Consider the following 20000-nt stretch of genomic DNA (forward strand, 5'->3'; position numbering starts at 1 on the left):
GCATATGACGAGCTGTATGAGAAGTTGGATACAAAAGAAGGGGAAAAGGATTTATACCGATTGGCAAGACAGAGGGACCGAGCTGGGAAGGATGTGCTGCAGGTTAGGGTGATAAAGGACGCAAATGGGAATGTGCTGACGAGCGAGGAGAGTGTGTTGAGAAGGTGGATGGAGTACTTTAAGGAGCTGATGAATGAAGAAAATGAGAGAGAGAAGGTTGGAAGAGGTGGAGATAGTGAATCTGGAAGTGGGGTGGATCAGTAAGGATGAAGTGAGGACTGCTATGAAGAAGATGAAAAGTGGAAAGGCGGTTGGCCCAGATGGTATACCAGTGGAGGCATGGAAGTGCTTAGGAGAGATGGCAGTGGGGTTGTTAACCAGATTGTTTAATAAAGTCTTGGAAAGTGAGAGGATGCCGGAGGAGTGGAGATTAAGTGTACTGGTCCCGATTTTCAAGAATAAGGGTGATGTGCAGAGCTGTGGAAATTACAGAGGGATAAAGTTGTTAAGCCACACCATGAAGTTGTGGGAAAGAGTAGTGGAAGCTCGGTTGAGAGGAGAGGTGATGATCTGTGAGCAGCAATATGGGTTTATGCCAGGAAAGAGCACCACTGATGCGATGTTTGCTTTGAGAATGTTGATGGAGAAGTATAGGGAAGGCCAGAAAGAGTTACATTGTGTGTTTGTGGATTTAGAGAAAGCTTATGATAGGGTGCCAAGAGAGGAGTTGTGGTATTGTATGAGGAAGTCGGGAGTGTTGGAGAAGTATGTGAGGATCGTGCAGGATATGTATGAGGACAGTGTGACAGCGGTGAGGTGTGCGGTAGGAATGACGGACCGGTTTAAGGTTAAAGTGGGATTGCACCAAGGATCGACTCTGAGCCCTTTCCTGTTTGCAATGGTGATGGACAGGTTGACGGACGAGATCAGACTGGAGTCTCCATGGACCATGATGTTCGCGGATGACATCATGATCTGTAGGGAGAGTAGGGAGCAGGCTGAATCGAGCCTTGAGAGGTGGAGGTACGCACTGGAGAGAAGGGGAATGTTAGTCAGTCGGAGTAAGACGGAGTACATGTGCGTAAATGAGAGGGAGGGTGGTGGTATGGTGCAGTTGCAAGGAGTTGAGGTGGGGAAGGTGGATTGGTTTAAATACTTGGGATCAACTGTCCAAAGTAACGGAGAGTGTGGGAGAGAAGTGAAAAAGAGAGTGCAGGCAGGATGGAGTGGGTGGAGAAGAGTTGCAGGAGTGATTTGTGACAGAAGGGTAGCTGCAAGAGTGAAGGGGAAAGTATACAAGACGGTAGTGAGACCAGCTATGTTGTATGGTTTGGAGGCGGTGGCGCTAACAAAAAGACAGGAAGCAGAGCTGGAGGTGGCAGAGTTAAAGATGCTGCGATTCTCGTTGGGAGTGACGAGGATGGACAGGATAAGAAATGAGTGTATTAGAGGGACAGCGCTGGTAGGACGGTTTGGAGACAAAGTGAGAGAGGCGAGATTGAGATGGTTTGGACATGTGCACAGGAGGGAAACAGAGTATATCGGGAGAAGGATGTTGAAGATGGAGCCGCCAGGCAGGAGGAGAAGAGGAAGGCCAAAGAAGAGGTTCATGGATGCGGTGAGGGCGGACATGCGGGTGGTTGGAGTGTCAATGGAAGATGTGGAGGATAGAGCGAAATGGAGACAGTTGGTCCGCTGTGGCGACCCTAACGGGAGCAAGCCGAAAGAGGAAGAAGAAGATATATATATATATATATGTGTATATATGTATATATATATGTGTGTATATATATATATGTATATATATATATATATACATATATATATATATATATATATATATATATATATATATATACACACACATATATAAATATATATATATATACATATATATATATATATATATATATATATATATATATATATATATATATATATATATATATATATATATATATATATATATATATATATATATATATATATATATATATATATATGAATGGAAAACATTTGAATTGGAGTTTTTAAAATTCCACAAAGGTAATAAGACATGTAGACACACCTGGACAGGAATTTCTACATTTAGTGAAAAGTCATCTAAAAATTTTCTTTCATTCCAGCTTTTATCTTAAAAAAAACAAAAAAAACATTGTTCTTGGCAAATCATTGAAAATTCCAAGAGGGAAGAGAACCCTGCAAAAAATTGCTGGATAGATTAGATGCTTCGGAGATTAAGAATTGGCTTACATTGGCTAAGATGTTATATAGAGCAATATAGAGCAAGCCTTCCATCCACTGGGACCATACTCTGTGCAGAGCGTTGGTGCTGCCTAAGCAGTCTCCTTGGCTATTGGGTACAATTCTGGATGGGTCGCCACTCCGACACAGGATACCAGCATGCTGACACTCATTTTGCCGACCTCGGAAGGATGACAGGCAGAGTCAACCCCACCTGGTATTAATTCAACAGCCGAGTGGGATTTGAACTCAGGATCCTCAGATCCTAAGCCCACCACCCTAACCATTAAGCCAACACCAGGCATAGAGCAAGCCTTAATGGTTGCATTCAACTGTTGTTCTCTACAAGACAACCTGTGTACATTGACAAACTTCACAAAGACTTATCTGCCCTTGAATTTTCACATCACTGAGTTCTACCCATTGTACCTATGCCCATTGGCAAAAAGCAGAGAAACCCGTCGGTGAAAAGGAACATGTCCAGTTTTCACTTTGTCACTTAAGATATGGGACAGGATATGTTGAGAGATGGTATACACTTGCCAACTCTGATCCACGTGACATAAAACACATGTTTCATTCAACAAATTGGATAAAAGTTGGATAGTGAAATCCCATCTTTATATGGAGTCCCATGATGTGACAAAAGGGTTGAGGGATTCATTGCAGTGTGACCACTCCTCATTTTCATAAATTCCAAGGTGAGCCAATGAAAAAAGCCAAGAATTCACAAGGTTTCAGAAAAGCGATGATAATAGAAAACCTATACGCCAAGAAAACCTATAGAAAACCAAGACGCCAAAGTGAACAACGAATAGCCAAGATCTTGTGAAAAAAACCAAGGAGTGGTCACACTGATTCATTGGGATGACGGGCAACGGTATAGTGTGTCAAACCTTGCATCGCATAGGTCATCATGGAAGAGCAGCTGCATACAGAGCCTTTAATTAGTGTGGATAATGTACAGCGTCCCACATTGCGGGGGAATGAATGGGTATCTGAGAAACTCGAAATGTGGAATCAGCTTTAGTGAAGCAATTGCGTTTGATACTTGTGGTTCATGTTAGGTGCCAAGGCATGTCGGATACGTTGTTATCCTTGTGAAAAGCTCAATAACAACCATAGAAACAGAAGGAACCGGGGGATGCATTAAATGAGAAATCAGAGTAAATCCCTATTCGAACCACTCTAAACTTGGCAGCAGATGTTAGAATAAGGACCCAAGATTGAGGAAGACGCAGGGAAACCATACGAGATATGAAATAGCTACAAACGAAGGCGTTATGTTTTTTCCAATAATATTATGTGTATCCCATGACCTTTTGCAGTGCAGGGTGTGGCAAGAAAAAATTGTCAAGAAGCTATTGAATTTATTGCAAATTTCCACAATAGCAAAAGCAATTCATGTATATTTCAGCTTCTAACTTTTAGCTGGACTATGGACTTCAGCGAAAAGGATACACTCCAATTTGGTAAGAATGCCACATGTTGTCATGATGAATCTGAAGTCCAAAAAATAAATGCTATGCTTCTTCAACGACTCAAATGATGGATATTTCCGATTGGTGGTTTCATTATTAAGGAAGTACAGAGGTCTCTGTTTTCTACTGCCTCAACTGTGGTCTTTCTCCTGTTCTCTGAAACCCTCACACCCACCCAGCTCGTCAAGGATTTATACGTTCTTACACTAACCACTTTGTGGTTTAACTCCCAAAATCCTGGCTGATTGCAAGCCTAAACTTGTCTGTGTGTCTGTATGTCTGTGTGTCTGTGTGTTTGTGTGTCTCTCTGTCTCTGTCTCTCTGTCTCTCTCTCTCTCTGTCTCTCTCTCTCTCATTTGTGGGACCATCTTCTGGATGCCGATCTATCCCACTTTTCCCTCTAGGGCTTCAAGTAGGCAGTGCACCACCATCGCATGCCATCCCACATCTCTGCGCACAATCTTCTCTTCTAAAGTCGAATTAACCAAACTCAACCTTCTTATATGTTGCTATGTTTCCTCCCATTCCCTCTTATTTTGTTCATTTCCTGTTTGCTATTTTCTTGTTTGTTCATTCCCTCTATTGTTGTAATCAAATGTGGCCCCACTGCTGCGGTGTCAGTATGTTGTCTTTTGAACCTCACTATTCCAACAGGCCAGATCTTGTGAATAAAAAGGCATATCAAATGCATTGATAAACCTCAAAGGAGACCAGTCGGACAGAATTTTTTTTTTCAAAACCGACTACATATGACGTATGACAAAATATCAAAACTGGCTGTAATTTTCCTCAAGGTAGTGGAAATTCAATGTGAGATTGTGGAATTGAGAGCTAAATGAAGTAAAGAATACAAACTGTAGGAAGAAACTGTGTGAACAGAATAAAATAAAAAAGTGCTGGTGAAACTGCAATGGAAGGTGGAGTTTCACTGATACACAGTCACCACAGCTGGAGGAGAAACCATATCCAGAACAGTGCACTTGCAGGAAATGCCTCACATTCCAGGTGGCTTGGACTGCTGCCAAGATCAGGTAATATGGTGGGGGTATAAAATCCCAAATAAAGCAACAATCCAAATAAGGAGAAAGCCAATGTAGGAAGTTTCTTCAGTTTGGTGTGCAGATTGGTGTGACCCTCGTTGCAAGAAAATAGTAAACGCATTGTGCTGAAGGAAGGACTGAAGGTTAATAATTTGCTGCTGCACAAAAGTTTGCCTTTGGAAATATACTGTCTTGTTTCTAATCCTTCACCCTATACCCCATAATTCCTTTCACACACCCTGTGGAATAAATATGGGGAAATTGTATAATGGAGACTTTGAGCAATTTCATTTTAGACACACAATGATGCATTATGTCCAAAATGAAGGTCTCCGTTGATGAATCAGGAACTACTGAACTATTATGTGGTTGGAATTTAAAGTTTCTTGATGTCTTTGCAGAATGCTGAAATAATATTCGCTGGTAAATAATTTGATTAACCAAAATTACTGACAAAAAAAAACTTGACTGATGTGTAGAAAGATATTTGTGAATAAAGGGAAGGAAGATTGATGAACAAATCCAAAATCCAGGATCACTGCTCACTGACACATTATTCGTTACTCTCCTTCCCCTGCTTGTGAAACCAACTTCCACATTCTCTTCAATCTCATTCTTCCCTCCAGGTCTTCAGGAAAGCTGTTCACCACGATCTGATATCATCCCAAATCCAATACCATGATCTTTTCTACCCTCATCACCCACCCCCCCCCCTCTCAGCCCTCCTGATTTGAAATTACCAGTTTATATTTCTGCATCCATCTTGTCCACCCCATGCATCCTCAACTACCCTACATTCCTCCCCACACACATTATTTTGCCCAAGTCTCCCTATATTTTGTCCTTTAACTCGGCTGTTAATGTCCCCCCGCTCTACTCTTTATGCTGGTCCATTTGACCTGTTGCGTCCTGATCCGTTCAGTGTTCTAGCTCTTCCACGACCTCGGCACTGCATACAGATATATGATAATATATGATTATATATATATATACATATATATATATATATATATATATACATATATATATATATATATATATATATATATATATATATATATATATATATATATATATATATATATATATCGTGACCAAAAGTTGCTTGTCCAACATCTCATTCCAAAATCATAGGCATTAATATGGAGTTGGTTCCCCCTTTGTTGCTATAACAGCCTCCACTCTTCAGGAAAGGCTTTCCACTTAACTAGATGTTGGAACATTGCTGTGGGAATTTGCTTCCATTCAGCTCCAAGAGTGTTATTGAGGTTGGCCACTCATGTTGGATGATTAGGTCTGGCTCGCAGTCGGCGTTCCAATTCATCCCAAAGGTGTATGATGGGGTTAAGGTCAAGGCTCTGTGCAGGCCAGTCAAGTTCTTCCACACCGATCTCGACAAACAATTTCTGTATGGACCTCTCTTTGTGCATGGGGGCATTGTCATGCTGAAATAGGAAAGGGCCTTCCCCAAACTGTCGCCATAAAGTTGGAAAAACAGAATCATCTAGAATGTCATTGTATGCTGTAGTGTTAAGATTTCCCTTCACTGGAATGTGTGTGAGTGGCATCTGCTTTATAGTGCCTCTCTTCACGCCTTCATCAAACCTACGCCTTATCCAGTCCCTCTTGGTCACAAAAATTCTTTGCCATTCTTAAGTTTGATAAGTGACTCATTTTTGCATGTTTGACAATATAATACTTATAATGATTGTGAACAATTATTTTATTGAAACATAGATTAAATGGTACCTGGGCATGTTCAACACCCTCTCTGCAAGCACAAAGCCAACGGGGAAGAAAAGGTTGCTGGCTGGTACGAAGGGGACGGTAAGGAAAAGAAGCCCCATAGCCAGAGTCTGCCTCTCATCTGCCTGTCATCACACACACACACACACACACACACACACACACACACACACACACACACACACACACACACACACACACACACACACACACACACACACACACACACACACACACACACACACACACACACACACACACACACACACGACTTTCAGTGAAAGGGTGCATGAGATTTCAACCTTAAAAATCAGGTAACAGAAAGTAAATTACTTTTTACCTATTAGAACATTCCCCAACCCAGACAACAGCAGGTTAATAGGATGAGTAGTCATAAGCAATCATTGGTGGGAGGGTAAAGTTCTCATTGCATTAAGAGACAACCACAATTAGTGTATGAATGTTACATATACACTAGAAAAGGCAGTGCAGGCAGAGTACCCTGACCCTGAAAGTCAGTAATGAGTTCGCTGGGTTTTCCCAACAATGCAGTATTTTCATAGAAATACTTTCCTGTTATTAGGTTGATTTAGAAGTCACCTTTGCAATATCCCAAGTCCTCAATAGTGCTGTGTTCAGGGGAATTTTAATCCACAATCTCTGGGATCTCATTCCAATAACCTCACCACCCAACCACATAAATCAATACTAAACCAGAACAACAATAAATATGCCTTCCATATATGAAAAGACAAGTTCCTAGTTCCATGATAATATTTCTTCTTCTTGTTTTAATATATTGCTCTGGGAACACCTTAACCGGTCAGAAAAATAAGTTTCAAAATGTCATCCTGAAACAGGTAGAAAATTGCATGGCATAGGATGACCTTTCTTCAGAAAAAACACATTCTGGGCCATGAAACATCAATAAGTGAACTTTCAAACATTGCACAGTTAGATTAACCTTCATCCCCTCTGTCCTCTCCTATACTTTCTACGTATTTCCCCATCCCCCATTAGCCCTTTCATAGCCTCTCACGTATGTGTGTGTGTGCATGTGTGTGTGTATATATATATATATATATATATATATATATATATATATATATATATATATATATATATATATATATATATATATATATATATATATATATATATATATATATATATATATATATATATATATAGCTGCTATGCTGGCTTGTGAGACATGATGAATGCAGTAAAGATGTAATGAGTAGGAATTCATTATGAAAAGAGTAGGATATTGTGTTTGGGTATTTGGCCAAATACATCCAAAAATGTTGCTTTAAGAGTGTAATCACACTCTCACTCTGTGTCTCCAAAAGGACATCAGGTGAACCCTCCCATCCACTTTCTTCACAATCCACTTGAGGAAGTTCAGTCAGTCAAACTTTTGGGCCTCACTCTCAGCCATGATCTTTCTTGGGTGAACCACATGTCGAAGTTGGCCTCCAAAGCCTAACAGAAACTTTCCTCCCTCAAGACGTCTTTGACTCCCAAGTATATATTCCTTGGTTACTCCCTCGTCCAGTATGACAGACCTGAGCCTCGTCCTGGAGGAGGAATTGCTCTCTTCATCAAAGAATCTATTCCTCACTCTCCATTTACTCCCCTCACTCCCACACACCCCCAGGAATACCTCTGCTTTCGGCTTCCCCTCCACTCCCACCTCATGTTTATATGTGTACTGCACCGTCCACCAAACAGTGATGACTCCATTTACACCTCACTGTCCAAAAACATGGACCAACTTCTATCCTCTCATTCAAACTCTTTCTTCCTCATATGTGGTGACTTCAATTGTCATCATGCCAGTTGGCTAGATGTGGGTACCTCTCTTTCACTTGTCATGGCACCTCAGCAAAAGATTTCTGTGACTCATTGGGACTGACTCAATCAGTGAATTTCTTGACTCGTATCTCAACCAACAGTACTCCATCTCTTCTGGATCTGATTTTGACAAATTTCCCTGAAAATATCTGCTGTTATTCCTCTGCCCCAATCGGTTCTTCTGACCATGAGCTTGTCAAAGTGGACATCTCTCTGGCTGTTATCAGAGAATCATCTCAGTGCCGTCGAGTCTGGCATTTCACTCAAGCCGACTGGCAGGGTCTCGAAGCAGCCATCAAACTTCGAGACTAGTCTCCCATCACTACTTTCTCCAACATTAACTCATCCTGGGAATTCTTTCAAAGAAACTTGCTCTCCCTCATGCACAGATTTATCCCCTCTCGTGTTCAGTTGTCCTACCCTTCCTCTCGCCCATGGTTCACTGAAGCTTGTGGAGAGGCAGTTGTCCTGAAACAACTTGCCTTTGCCTCATGGAAAGCAAACCCAACTGAGGGTAATCTCAGTTCCTTCCATAAAGCTTGGAACAAGTGTGTATCTACCCTCAGGAGAGCCAGAAAACAACATCTTTCGATGGTCAAGTCTAAACCCTCAAACCTCTCTCCCTCCTCCAAATCTTGGGGGTGTCCAATCAAATCTGTTTCTGGTGTTTGTTCCCCCTCCATCCCCTCCCTTACCTCAAATGGCCACACTGCTGATACCGCACGTGAAAAGGCTGAATGCCTAAACTCAGTGTTTGCATTGAAATCATGTGTCCAAAACCCATCGCTATATGTATGTACTCTTTTATATATGTACCTTACCCAGTCAAACCCAACTGTGCCAGGATGCTGTGTCCTTTATCTCCTGACAAGGTGGAGAGTTTGCTGTCAAACCTCGATTCAGATTCTCAAACCGGTCCAGAAGGCATCAGCCCACGTGTCCTAAAAACCTGCTCCTCTGCTCTTGCTCACCCTCTTTCTGTCCTATTCAGCCTTTCATTTGCCTGAGGTCATCGGTCATCAACTTGGAAATCAGCAAACATCATTGCCCTGCACAAAAATGGTGCTAAAACAGATCCCTGCAGCTACAAACCAATCAGCCTTCTCCCAATCATCAGCAAGGTTATGGATTCCATCATCGCTTCAGACATTAAATCCTTCCTCTTCTGCAATGGCTTGATTTCCGATCATCAATTTGGTTTCAGACCAGGTCACTCTCCCCTGGATATGCTGCTTCTGCTCTCCCAACAATGGATGGAGGTCCTCAATGCTGGACATGATATCAGAACCGTATCCCTGGACATATCGCGCACTTTTCACACGGTCTGGCACCCTGCACTACTCAGCAAACTCTCTTCTAATGGTATCCAAGGACATCTTCACTCATGGCTCGCAGACTTCCTCTCCTGTCGCAGTCAACATGTGGCCCAAAATGGAGTTCTTTTATCCCTTCCGTGTCCAGGCTGGAGTTGCTCAAGGCAGCGTTCTGGGCCTTGTTATTTTTCTGGTTTTCATCAATGATCTTTCTGACTCTCTGTAAAATCCTCTTTATCTCTTTGCTGATAACTGCACTCTCTGCCGTACCATCGGTCATCCCTCAGACCGACAAGCAGAAGCTTCTTTGCTCTCTGCAGATCTGGGTAAAGTCACAAACTGGTCCAACACGTGGAACATGTCTTTCAATCCGGACAAATCTCACACTCTTACTATGTCTCTCTGAAAGGACCGTTTGGACCCCCCCCCCGCATGATCTGCCATGATCTTTCCTGGGAAAGCCACATTATCAACCTGGCCTCCAAAGCTCGTCGCCAACTGGGAATCCTCCATCGTGCAGTCCTTCCTCAGCTCACCAGAGCTCCTGTCCACATTCAAAGATTTCGTCTGCAGCCTGATGGAGTACTGCTCTCTCCTCTGGGCTGGTGCTGCTGCCTCTCACCTTTCTCGGCTTCATCCTGTAGAAACCAAGTCATTTTGGATAATTAGCAACTCCCGCGATGAGGCTGAGTCTTTGGGCCTCTCACTCTCTCACTGCAGGAGGGTTGGTGGTCTTTCTGTCTTCTACCGTTTCCTCTCTGGTGTCTCCCCCCCCCCGCTCTGTCTGCGATTTGTCCCCACCATATTTCCGCAGGGTGCTCAAGGTCCGCCAACAAACCCCTTCTGGTAAAACTACCAAAATCACGAATCACTGTCACCTTCACTCTTTCATTCCTCTTTGTTACCACTTTTGGAATAAACTCCCTCACTCTATTCAATCCCATTCTTCCCTCCGGGCCTTCAAAACAGCTGTTCATCACCACCTCTTATCACTCCCCATCCAAATCCTCGATATTTTATACCGCTGTTTATCCACCCCAAACCCACCTCTTCCAAATTCGCTGCTTTCCTTCCTGAATGCCCCTGTAATGACCATCTTGTATACCCCATGTTCCCTGCCCCATCCCTCTCCCTTCCACAGATCTCCTAATGTCTCTCTTCCCCACTGTTTTGTCCTTCCCACTCCCGCCCCTCTTGTCTCATGCCCCCCTCCTTGATGTGCGTTGTGCGTTAGCTCTCATACGAGCCTTGACAAGGTATACAAAAAAAAAACAGTCGCTGACTGGGCATTCTCCATCATGCAAGGTACTTCATGAACACCGTTTCCTGAACTTTTATCCACATGCAAGGTATCACCCATAATTTGATTAAGTACTTCTCTCCACGATGGGCTGGCACCCCTGCCTCACACCTTGCTCAGCTTGACGACGTGGAAACCTCCCAACCCGAAGGCATCAATCCCCCTCCCCCCCCCACATTTAAGCTTTTAAAACCCATCCTCCTGCCCCCACCGAAAGTCCACCACCACCACAAACCCTGAACCTCCATCTTCCAAAGTTGTCCCATCTTTACTCACACCCTCTTCCCGCTCTTACAAGCAAACGGGCATTCCCACATATAAATGGACATTCCCTCCCCATGTTCTAAAGCGTAAATTCTAAAGATATAAAGGGTTGTGAGGGGTTCTAAAGGGTAATTCCAGAGGGTAAATTCTAAAGTTCTCAAGGGATCTAAAGTGTAATTCTAAATGTTCTAAAGGGTAAATTCTAAATGGTTCTAAAGAGTAATTCGAAAGGTTCTAAATGGTCATTCTAAAGTTCTAAAGGGTTCCAATGTATAATTCTAAAGGGTTCTAAAGAGTAAATTCCAAAGTTAAAAAGGTTCTAAGGGGTAAATTCTAAAGTTCTGAAGAGTTCTAATGGGTTTTAAAAGGTAAATTCTAAAGTTCATAAGCATCGTAAAGCGTAACTTTAAAGGGTTCTAAAAGGTTCTAAAGGGTAAATTCGAAAGTTCTAAAGGGTTCCAAGTGGTAAATTCTAAAGTTATAAGGGGTTTGAAAGGGTTCTAAAAGGTAAATTCTAAAGTTCTGAAGGGTTCTAAGGGGGAACTAAAATGGGTTCTAAAGGGTAAATTCTAAAGCTATATCAAGGGTTCTTAAATTGGCGGCTGCAGAATAGAAATTGCGGAAGGTGGAGTCAGACGAACTGTCCAACCGATGGGTGGAACTTGCGCCCGCACACGCGCGCGTGCGCGCGCGCGCGCGCACACACACACACACACACACACACACACACACACACACACACACACACACACACACACACACACACACACACACACACACACACACACCTTATTTTACAGTAATGTCGGATCCCATTATTTGGGGAGTACATTCCTGGAAAATGCCGCAAATGTCGGGGCATTGTATCAATGGTAAAAGGGGGATAGGTTCTCTGTGTTTCATGATTCAAAAAGGAAAATCAAAAATTCTGTGAAAAATCATGAAAACACCCACAAAAAACCACGAAAATGCCAAAAAATAAAAGCGAATATGCGAAGCACAGGGCTGCAATTACAGAAGCAGGTTGCATTTATTAAACCATGAACACCTGGGACCTGTGAATACCGGGGTCTGACAGGATATAAATTATTGTAACCTGACTTGATAAATTGCACGGGAGATGGGAATAAGTCGGCCAACCAATTGATGCAGGCCTGTGAAGAAACTCTCTAGTTTGACCACCTTTAGGGTTTCAGACTCAGAGTGCAGCGGTAATGATCTTTTTACCCCCATAATAACCCACCCCCCACCCAAACCCCACCTCAAATCCAAGTCCAACTTCCAAATTTCCAGTTTTTCCTTCATGAGAGTTTGCTTCTCTATCTCTCCATCTCTCTATCTCCCTCTCCACTATTACTTTTGTTCTGTTATGCCCTGTTCCATTCAGTACTCCAGCTCTTCCATATACAAACGAGAAGGGCAACCGGTAGATTTCATACCTCCATCCAATAATTCCTGATCCACGAGAACATATCTGGCCCAAAACATTTTTGAAATATCATGCCATATATCGTTTTTGAGCCTGATCTCTCAATGGTGAAGAATCACTTAAAAATTTCTAGTAGTTGGATCCGGATTCGGATCTTCATCAAAATATTAGTATTTTGTCGTGGTCACACACCAAACTCTTCCACCAAGTTTCATTCAAATCCGTCCACAACTTTTTGAGATATCCTGCACACAAACAAACAGACAAACAAACAAGGAGACGACGTCGTGCAGAGCATGATATCAGCAAAAATCCATAAAACATATTTGACCTCAAAAATAATTGGTGGTTGATTTAAATGACCAAATATGCAAATCCTCTTAAAATTTCAAGTCAATCGGATGAAAATTGACAATTTTAGAAATTCAGCCTACGTTGTCCTTTTGGTTGATGATGACCTCAAAAATAATAGATGGTTGAATTCAGTGACCTGATATGCAAATCCTCTTCAAATTTTAAGTCAATCGATAAAAATTGAGGATTGTAGAAAATATGACCCAAATTGGCCTTTTGGCCTATTTTGGCCCATGTTTTCCTCAAAATTAATAGGTGGTTGAATTCATCTCCCTGGCTTGCAAATGCTATTCAAATTTCAAGTTAATCCAATGAAAATTGAGAATTTTAGAAAATTTTGCCCAAATTGGCATTTTGGTCTATGTTTACCTCAAAATTAATAGGTGGTTCAATTCATCGACCTGATCTGCAAATGCCCTTCAAATTTGAAGTTAATTGGATTAAAATTGAGGATTTTAGAAAGTTGGCCTATATTGACCTCAAAATTAATAGGTGGTTGAATTCACTGACCTGATCTGCAAATGCCCTTCAAATTTCAAGTCAATCGGATGAAAATTGAGGATTTTAGAAAATTTGCCCCAAATTGACCTTTTGGCCCATGCAGACCTTTTTGGTCGACCGAATTTTACGAAAATTCAATGCGTGGTCATCGCAGGGTCGATGACATTAATCTCCGAAAATTTCAGAATAGGTCGGTTGAGCGGTTTTGGCTGGACTGTGGGTGTATTGAGGCTAACAGGAGTGCTGCACCCACATGCTTATTAATTACTATAAATGGATGTGGTGTGTGTGTGTGTGTGTGTGTGTGTGTGTGTGTGTGTGTGTGTGTGTGTGTGTGTGTGTGTGTGTGTGTGTGTGTGTGTGTGTCATGCTTTTTTGTGTCTATTAAGGACGTATGTCTATCAATTAATTACCTACTGTTGGAATGTACATTTTGACCCTTTAGATTGCTGAGACCCCTTCGAACTTTGAAGACCCTTTAAGACCCCCAAATACCTCTAAGCATTATTATTATTATTATTATCATTATTATGGTTGTAAGGCTTCCAGGCTCGAAAACCTATTGTTTTTGTTCAAACGAGCAAAAACGCCCAAGGCCATGCAGACCAATGAAAATTTGGTCCAATGGATCAACGGACCCCATAGTAATTACAAAAGTAGCTGCTGCTAACTATAATTAAAGCTAAAATGATGAACAAAAGATCGTTTCATCATTTCTTGTCCATTATTTTATTTTTGAAACATCAACTTATTCTTACTATAGCTATTACTAAAATGCATGCAAGTCCAATTATATATTACATTTAATTCCTGCATTGCCAAATTCCTCAACCAATAGGATTATTCATTAAAGGTAGCACACCTATCTCTGAGCTGTCGAATCTGGGTTCGATTCCTGAATATACTATAAACTAGTGATCTTTACGATTGTTTTAGAGGGGTGGGGAGGGGCACTTTTGCCGATTAGACATCAGGGTGAGAGCCGCCACACCGCCTGCAGAACTTCATAATGGCTGCTATTAGATCCCGCCTTCACATACTCTTCCTCTTTGTGGTTTACTGGGCTGCAAGCAGAATTGTTTGTCTACTGCATCCATATCCACATTTAGTTATGTTACTTTTATGCTTCACGTTGGAACACTCATTTGAAACGATTGGGTCAATTTGATAGCATTAATGGCAGAATATAATGGGGTGTTTTCACATTTTGTATTATCAGCCGCACGTCAGGGGCCACACTTTGGGTCACCAGGGGCCGCCAGCGGCTCGTGGGCCGTGCAATGAAGAACAGGGCCATAAACAGTCAGATCGTTAGACAAAGAGTAGGTGGGTGGTTGCTGACATCCGAGACAAATTACTGTGCTCATTACCACTGGGAAGGGAATTGCAAACCACCTGGAGCATGATCCTTGTTATAAAACGGCTTCTGCAGCACTGGTTACTGTCAGTAGAGTTCGACTTCGTAAACAACGTTTTAACTGTGCAATGTTTCCTCACGATGAACATTCATTTCCGACATACTTTGCTTCTTCAACAAGAGGAGCAAAAACAGGTTTTTACCCTTTTTCAGCACTATATGGATCTGCTTAAGGAAAAAAAAAAATGCATTTGCAAACCTTTCAAGTTCATAAATGCAGGAGAACAAGGACAATGGCATCATGAGCCAGATGTATGTCCAAGATTGTGCAGGAATGGGGAAGAGGGTGGGGGAATGAATCCAAACCTGTGGGTGACAGAGAGCACGTCTCATCATGAGTGTGAATGTGGTGAATAAGGCCATTGGCGCAGCACAACGGATGTCCCAGAATGAGCTCAATCTCGGGATGCTGTCTGCCTGCCAGTCATAGCACAGCGTGGACGGGCACAGTAACAGCCAGGCATGCTGTGCTGCTGCATTGCTGTATGACAAGAACCTGACAAGACCAAGGCATACAATGCAGCGTTGTACATTCGGTTGTTAGTATTTATAACCAGTGCCTGAGCTGAGATGATAGAGAGGAAGACACACAATCGACATTTATCTCGAGAGCCGGGGGAAAGATTCCTGACCCAGCAATACCGTGCCATCCCGGTGTTTCACAGACAGGGTGATTCATCAATGTGTGTCATCCCTCGGATGTACGTTAAACTGGGATTCATCTGCTGGAATTGGAATTGGCTGCCAGGTGGAATACACAGAATGTGACATTTTGCCTTCTTGCCATCACCTTTGACCAATGAAATTCTCTGAGGTTCTTGGCATGATGTTGAGGAACACTATGGTGGAGGTAAAATGTCTTTCCCTTTTAAGAAGTTTCAGAGTATTAGTAAAACATGACTCCATTCCAATAGCATCAGGAAACTCACCCACCATGCAGCAACAATGCCTACCTGGTGAGACGGTGTGGGGAGAATGACGCGGGGTTGTCCTGTTCGGTGAACACAGGTAGTGTGCCACCCATAACAGCAATGCGAAAGCACAGCAAAACAACAACCTGACCATGACAAAAGACAACAACATCAACAACAACAAATTAGCACAATTATAGAAATCTTCGAATTTAACTTGTAACATTAACTTGCTCGGAGTCTATATACAGTATTGCACATGCATCCACGGAATGGAAGGGGTGGTTGTGGAAGAGAATAAAAAAGAGTGTATGAGAAGTCAAGGGAGAGGGAAGTGAACGATTGGAATACGAAGTAGGGTGGGGGTGGATGGGTATGGTGGAGGGGGAAAGGGTGGGGGTGGGGCAACAACATAACCACCATTGTTGTATCTGTAATATTTCGTATTGACATTATGCAGGAGATCAAGGACAAACAGGTGACATATACGAGTCTTTAATTTGAATTCCAGGGACATTCGGAGACGATGGACAAATCAATTGAATTAAAATGGAAGTCGAACCTCAGGAAACTCAACATTATGAGCTACGTGGGTGGCTCTGTGCTCAGTTTGGAATGCCAAACAGCCCCATTGAGCAATAAATAACACAAGTAACAGGTACATTGGTATACTATCTGTCTGGGGGTACAAATGAGTCACAATTGTACTTGATACACAGACAGTGAACAAGCCTGCCCTCTTGTGGTTAAAAGAAACAACAATACAATATAGAGAAAGACATTCTACAATGACAGTTTAATGATCGAGGGAGAATGAACAAAAGAGAGAATTGCTTTGCAACACACGTCCCCTACCGATGTGATATTTTCTAAGTTTAAAAAGGGTATAACTCTGTGAAAAATTGATGAAACTCCATGAAACTTGAACTTGTTCTGTAAGGTATCATAATAAATCCGTGTACCAAGTTTCAGTTAAATATGTTAGAGGGTATGGAGGGGAAAAAAAGTCTGAAAAACCACAGGTGGGACTGACGGAGAACAAACCAATAGTCTCCTCCGGTGAAACATGTAGGTGATTAATAAACAGACATAAGTGACTTTTCCAAACCACTTTGGCTTTGCTACACACCAACAGAACTACATTATAGGAGTCATCATAAAGCATCCGTGAACTGAAACACTATGGAGATGTTTTTTTTTCACGAACGAATTGTATCTTATAAATGAAAGCATTGGGTTGAGTTTTCCATAACCGGTTGAGCATGCGGAATGAGGCTTCCACTCAACGTTGGTGTTCAGTCAAAGAAACTTACCACGACAGTAATGGCACACAAACGTTGAAAGAAGGCTCGCTTCAGCTGAATCACCTGCCGTAGACCACCAGCCGGACAGGGCCTGTAGACCGAGATACACTGACTGAGTAAGGATCTGAAAAGAAAATGTCTCAAGCAAACTAATCATGGAACTGTGGTTCCTGCATATTACGTGTCGCCAAACATGTTTATTGCTTTAAAAACAACTGCACATGTGTTAAGGCAAGCACGGTGAAGCTGGTATTCTGTGAATTAATTTTCAGAAATAATGAAATGAAGAAAGTTCTCAGTTATTGTCGGTGACTGTTGTGTCAAAGTTCTTGAATCAGTCTGCGTGGCTTGTAAGATGAATTGTGAAAGCCCTCACCTTCATAAATAACTTTTAAAAGGAAACTTTAATCGTGACTTGGTCTCAAAATGATACTCCAAAACAGTGGTCCCCAGCTTGTGGTCTGCGAGACCATCGGCTCGGCAAAATAGTCATATTAGCCTCTAATCATGTTCAATGACGTAGCATGCTGCGATTCACCGCACGTCAGAAGCAACCATTCGTTTAAGGCCATGGCTTAAATTGCTTGTGCAATAATATTGTCACTATGATGGTTGTGAATGGTGGTTTTCAAAATTAATTTGTGGCTTGGAAGGGGTCCGCACATTCAAAAGGGTGAGACCACTTGCTCTAAAGATTTTAAAATTTAAATAATATCAACAACAAAAATTTTGTTTCAGAAAAACATTTTTTGGCATTCAGCAAGTATTATATTTTTAGAATAGACATGTTCATCATTATTTAGTGTGCAGTACATGGTTATGGGTTTGTAACATTGTTGGGAATGTGGCTGTTTCACTGATTTAGTGCCCTGTAGGATAGAGTAGGAATTTGTGAATTGTTCAGAGTGCCGTACTCTTCACAAAGGATCTTCAACTTTCACCCACTAGTGCTATTAGGAAATGGAATTGATAAAAGCACCGTAACATTGTCTTGCAGAGGGAGGATAATGAGATTAAACTTTCCCCATCGATTCTCTTTGATGCGTAATCGCAATTTGACCTCAACTTGGTTAATTTTGAAGAGGATCAGAAACGTTAGAGCCACATAAAACAGATTTCATGATCTTACTGCTTGGGAGCTTAATGACATGAAAAATATTTGTATCTATACTGTGTGTATATGTATATATATATATATATATATATATATATATATATATATATATATATATATATATATATATATATATATATATATATCAGCAGCTTTGTATCTATACTGTATCTGCCCTTTTGTTGTTGAACCTTCAAAATAAGTTGGTCAAAATGAAAAAAGGAATTAAACTCAAAACTATGTTTTTAACAAGACAAAGAAGGTTAAGAAAAACGTCAGATCAAGTATTTCTAAAAAGATGACTTCCGCCAGTCTGAGCACAGAACAAACTAGAAGGGTGGAGCACATACCTCCACCATGTAATGCCTGATCCAGTAGAACATATTGGGACCAATACATTTTTGAAATTCAATATCATGCTATATATCGTTTTTGGCCCTATCTCTCGCTGGTGAAGAATCACTAAAAAAAATTAAATAATTCTCGAATCCAGATCAACATTCGGATCTTCACCAAAATCGAATCGCTTCGTCGTTGTCACACACCCAGCGTGTCCACCAAGTTTCATCCGAAAGCATACACAACTTTTTGAGATATCCAGCACACAATCACAGACAAACAAACAGACAGAGAGGGGTGAAAACATAACCTCCTTCACCTTGGGTGGCAGAGGTAACTCGATGGCACCTGAAAAATGCAAAGCCTGTCTGCTTTGTTTTCAGACTTCTTCTTCCATATGCTAAATGGTACCTTTGACCTTTTGACCAAATTATTAATTTGTCTTTTCCATATTCTCATCATAAAGCTTTCTTGAAAATTTGAAAACAAAAGCTCAAATGGAATAAAAAAGTAATAGGCTGGACAGACATACAGACAGACAGACAGACAGACAGACAGACAGACAGACAAAAGTAATTGCAAAACCCTATCTCCCACTGCATGAGGATGGAATAACTAGAATGGTGATCGGTAGAGTGCATACCTCAGTCAGGCTGACAGATTACGTTTTGTATCCAGCGATAGGCCGGATCAGTATCCGGACCTGAACCAAAATCTAATCAGCTTGTTCTTGTTACCTACCCAACTCATCCTCATTGTATTGTTATAATCCGTCCACAACTATTTGAGATATCGTGCTATATATCGTTTTTAGCCCCATTTCAAAATGGTGAAGAATCACTTTAAAATGTGTAGTATCTGCATCTGGATCTTCACCAAAATCTAACAAATTCGTCCTTGTCACACCCCCAAACTGTCCACTAAATTTTTTCTGAATCCGTCCAAAACATTTTGAGATATCCTGCTCACAGACAAACAGACACACAAACAGGGGTGGAAACAACCTCCGTCCATCTTCAGTGGCAGAGGTAAAGATTTGGGGTTTTGGATGATATGAAAAGTGATGTTCACAACGATACATTTAAATGGATTGAAAAACATTTTCCAGACAGACCAGTTATAAATCTTTTAATGAGAGAGCAGAGATTAATAAAACAAATGATCACCATTTAATATAGTTTCTGTTCACCAAAACAACGATGGTAGAACAGCATTGTCACAAACCTGTTGCACCAGAGTTCCAAAAATGTAACTTTGGTGTAATTATTTATCGAAGCTCTCGAGCTGTAAACCTGGAAGCACCAATTTTTGTCCAAGGTAGCAGCTGCAGACAGACAGAGTATCAGTCATCTTTTTCAGCCTCCAACTGCACTTACTTTCTTCGAG

At 41.5% G+C, this 20000-nt stretch overlaps 1 protein-coding gene across 4 annotated transcripts in view; it reads right to left on the bottom strand.

Annotated features, from left to right (window-relative positions):
* Positions 1–20000, bottom strand: part of TMTC1 (transmembrane O-mannosyltransferase targeting cadherins 1) — a 119851-nt gene that overhangs the window by 53114 nt on the left and 46737 nt on the right. For all 4 annotated transcript variants that reach the window (XR_015060679.1, XM_085890672.1, XM_085890663.1 and 1 more), the window contains exons 5-8: positions 17171–17252; positions 15900–16003; positions 15253–15442; positions 6515–6636 (exon numbers count right to left, since the gene is read on the bottom strand). Coding sequence is in view for 3 of the 4 variants with exons in the window: in XM_085890672.1 (XP_085746798.1) it covers positions 6515–6636; positions 15253–15442; positions 15900–16003; positions 17171–17252 (498 nt within the window). In the remaining variant the exon portion in view is untranslated. The remainder of the gene's footprint in view (positions 1–6514; positions 6637–15252; positions 15443–15899; positions 16004–17170; positions 17253–20000) is intronic.

Source organism: Eptatretus burgeri, chromosome 1, assembly GCF_056783735.1.
Source record: "Eptatretus burgeri isolate ZD-2024b chromosome 1, Ebu_testis_v1, whole genome shotgun sequence".
In the NCBI taxonomy this organism is placed as follows: Eukaryota; Metazoa; Chordata; class Myxini; order Myxiniformes; family Myxinidae; genus Eptatretus; species Eptatretus burgeri.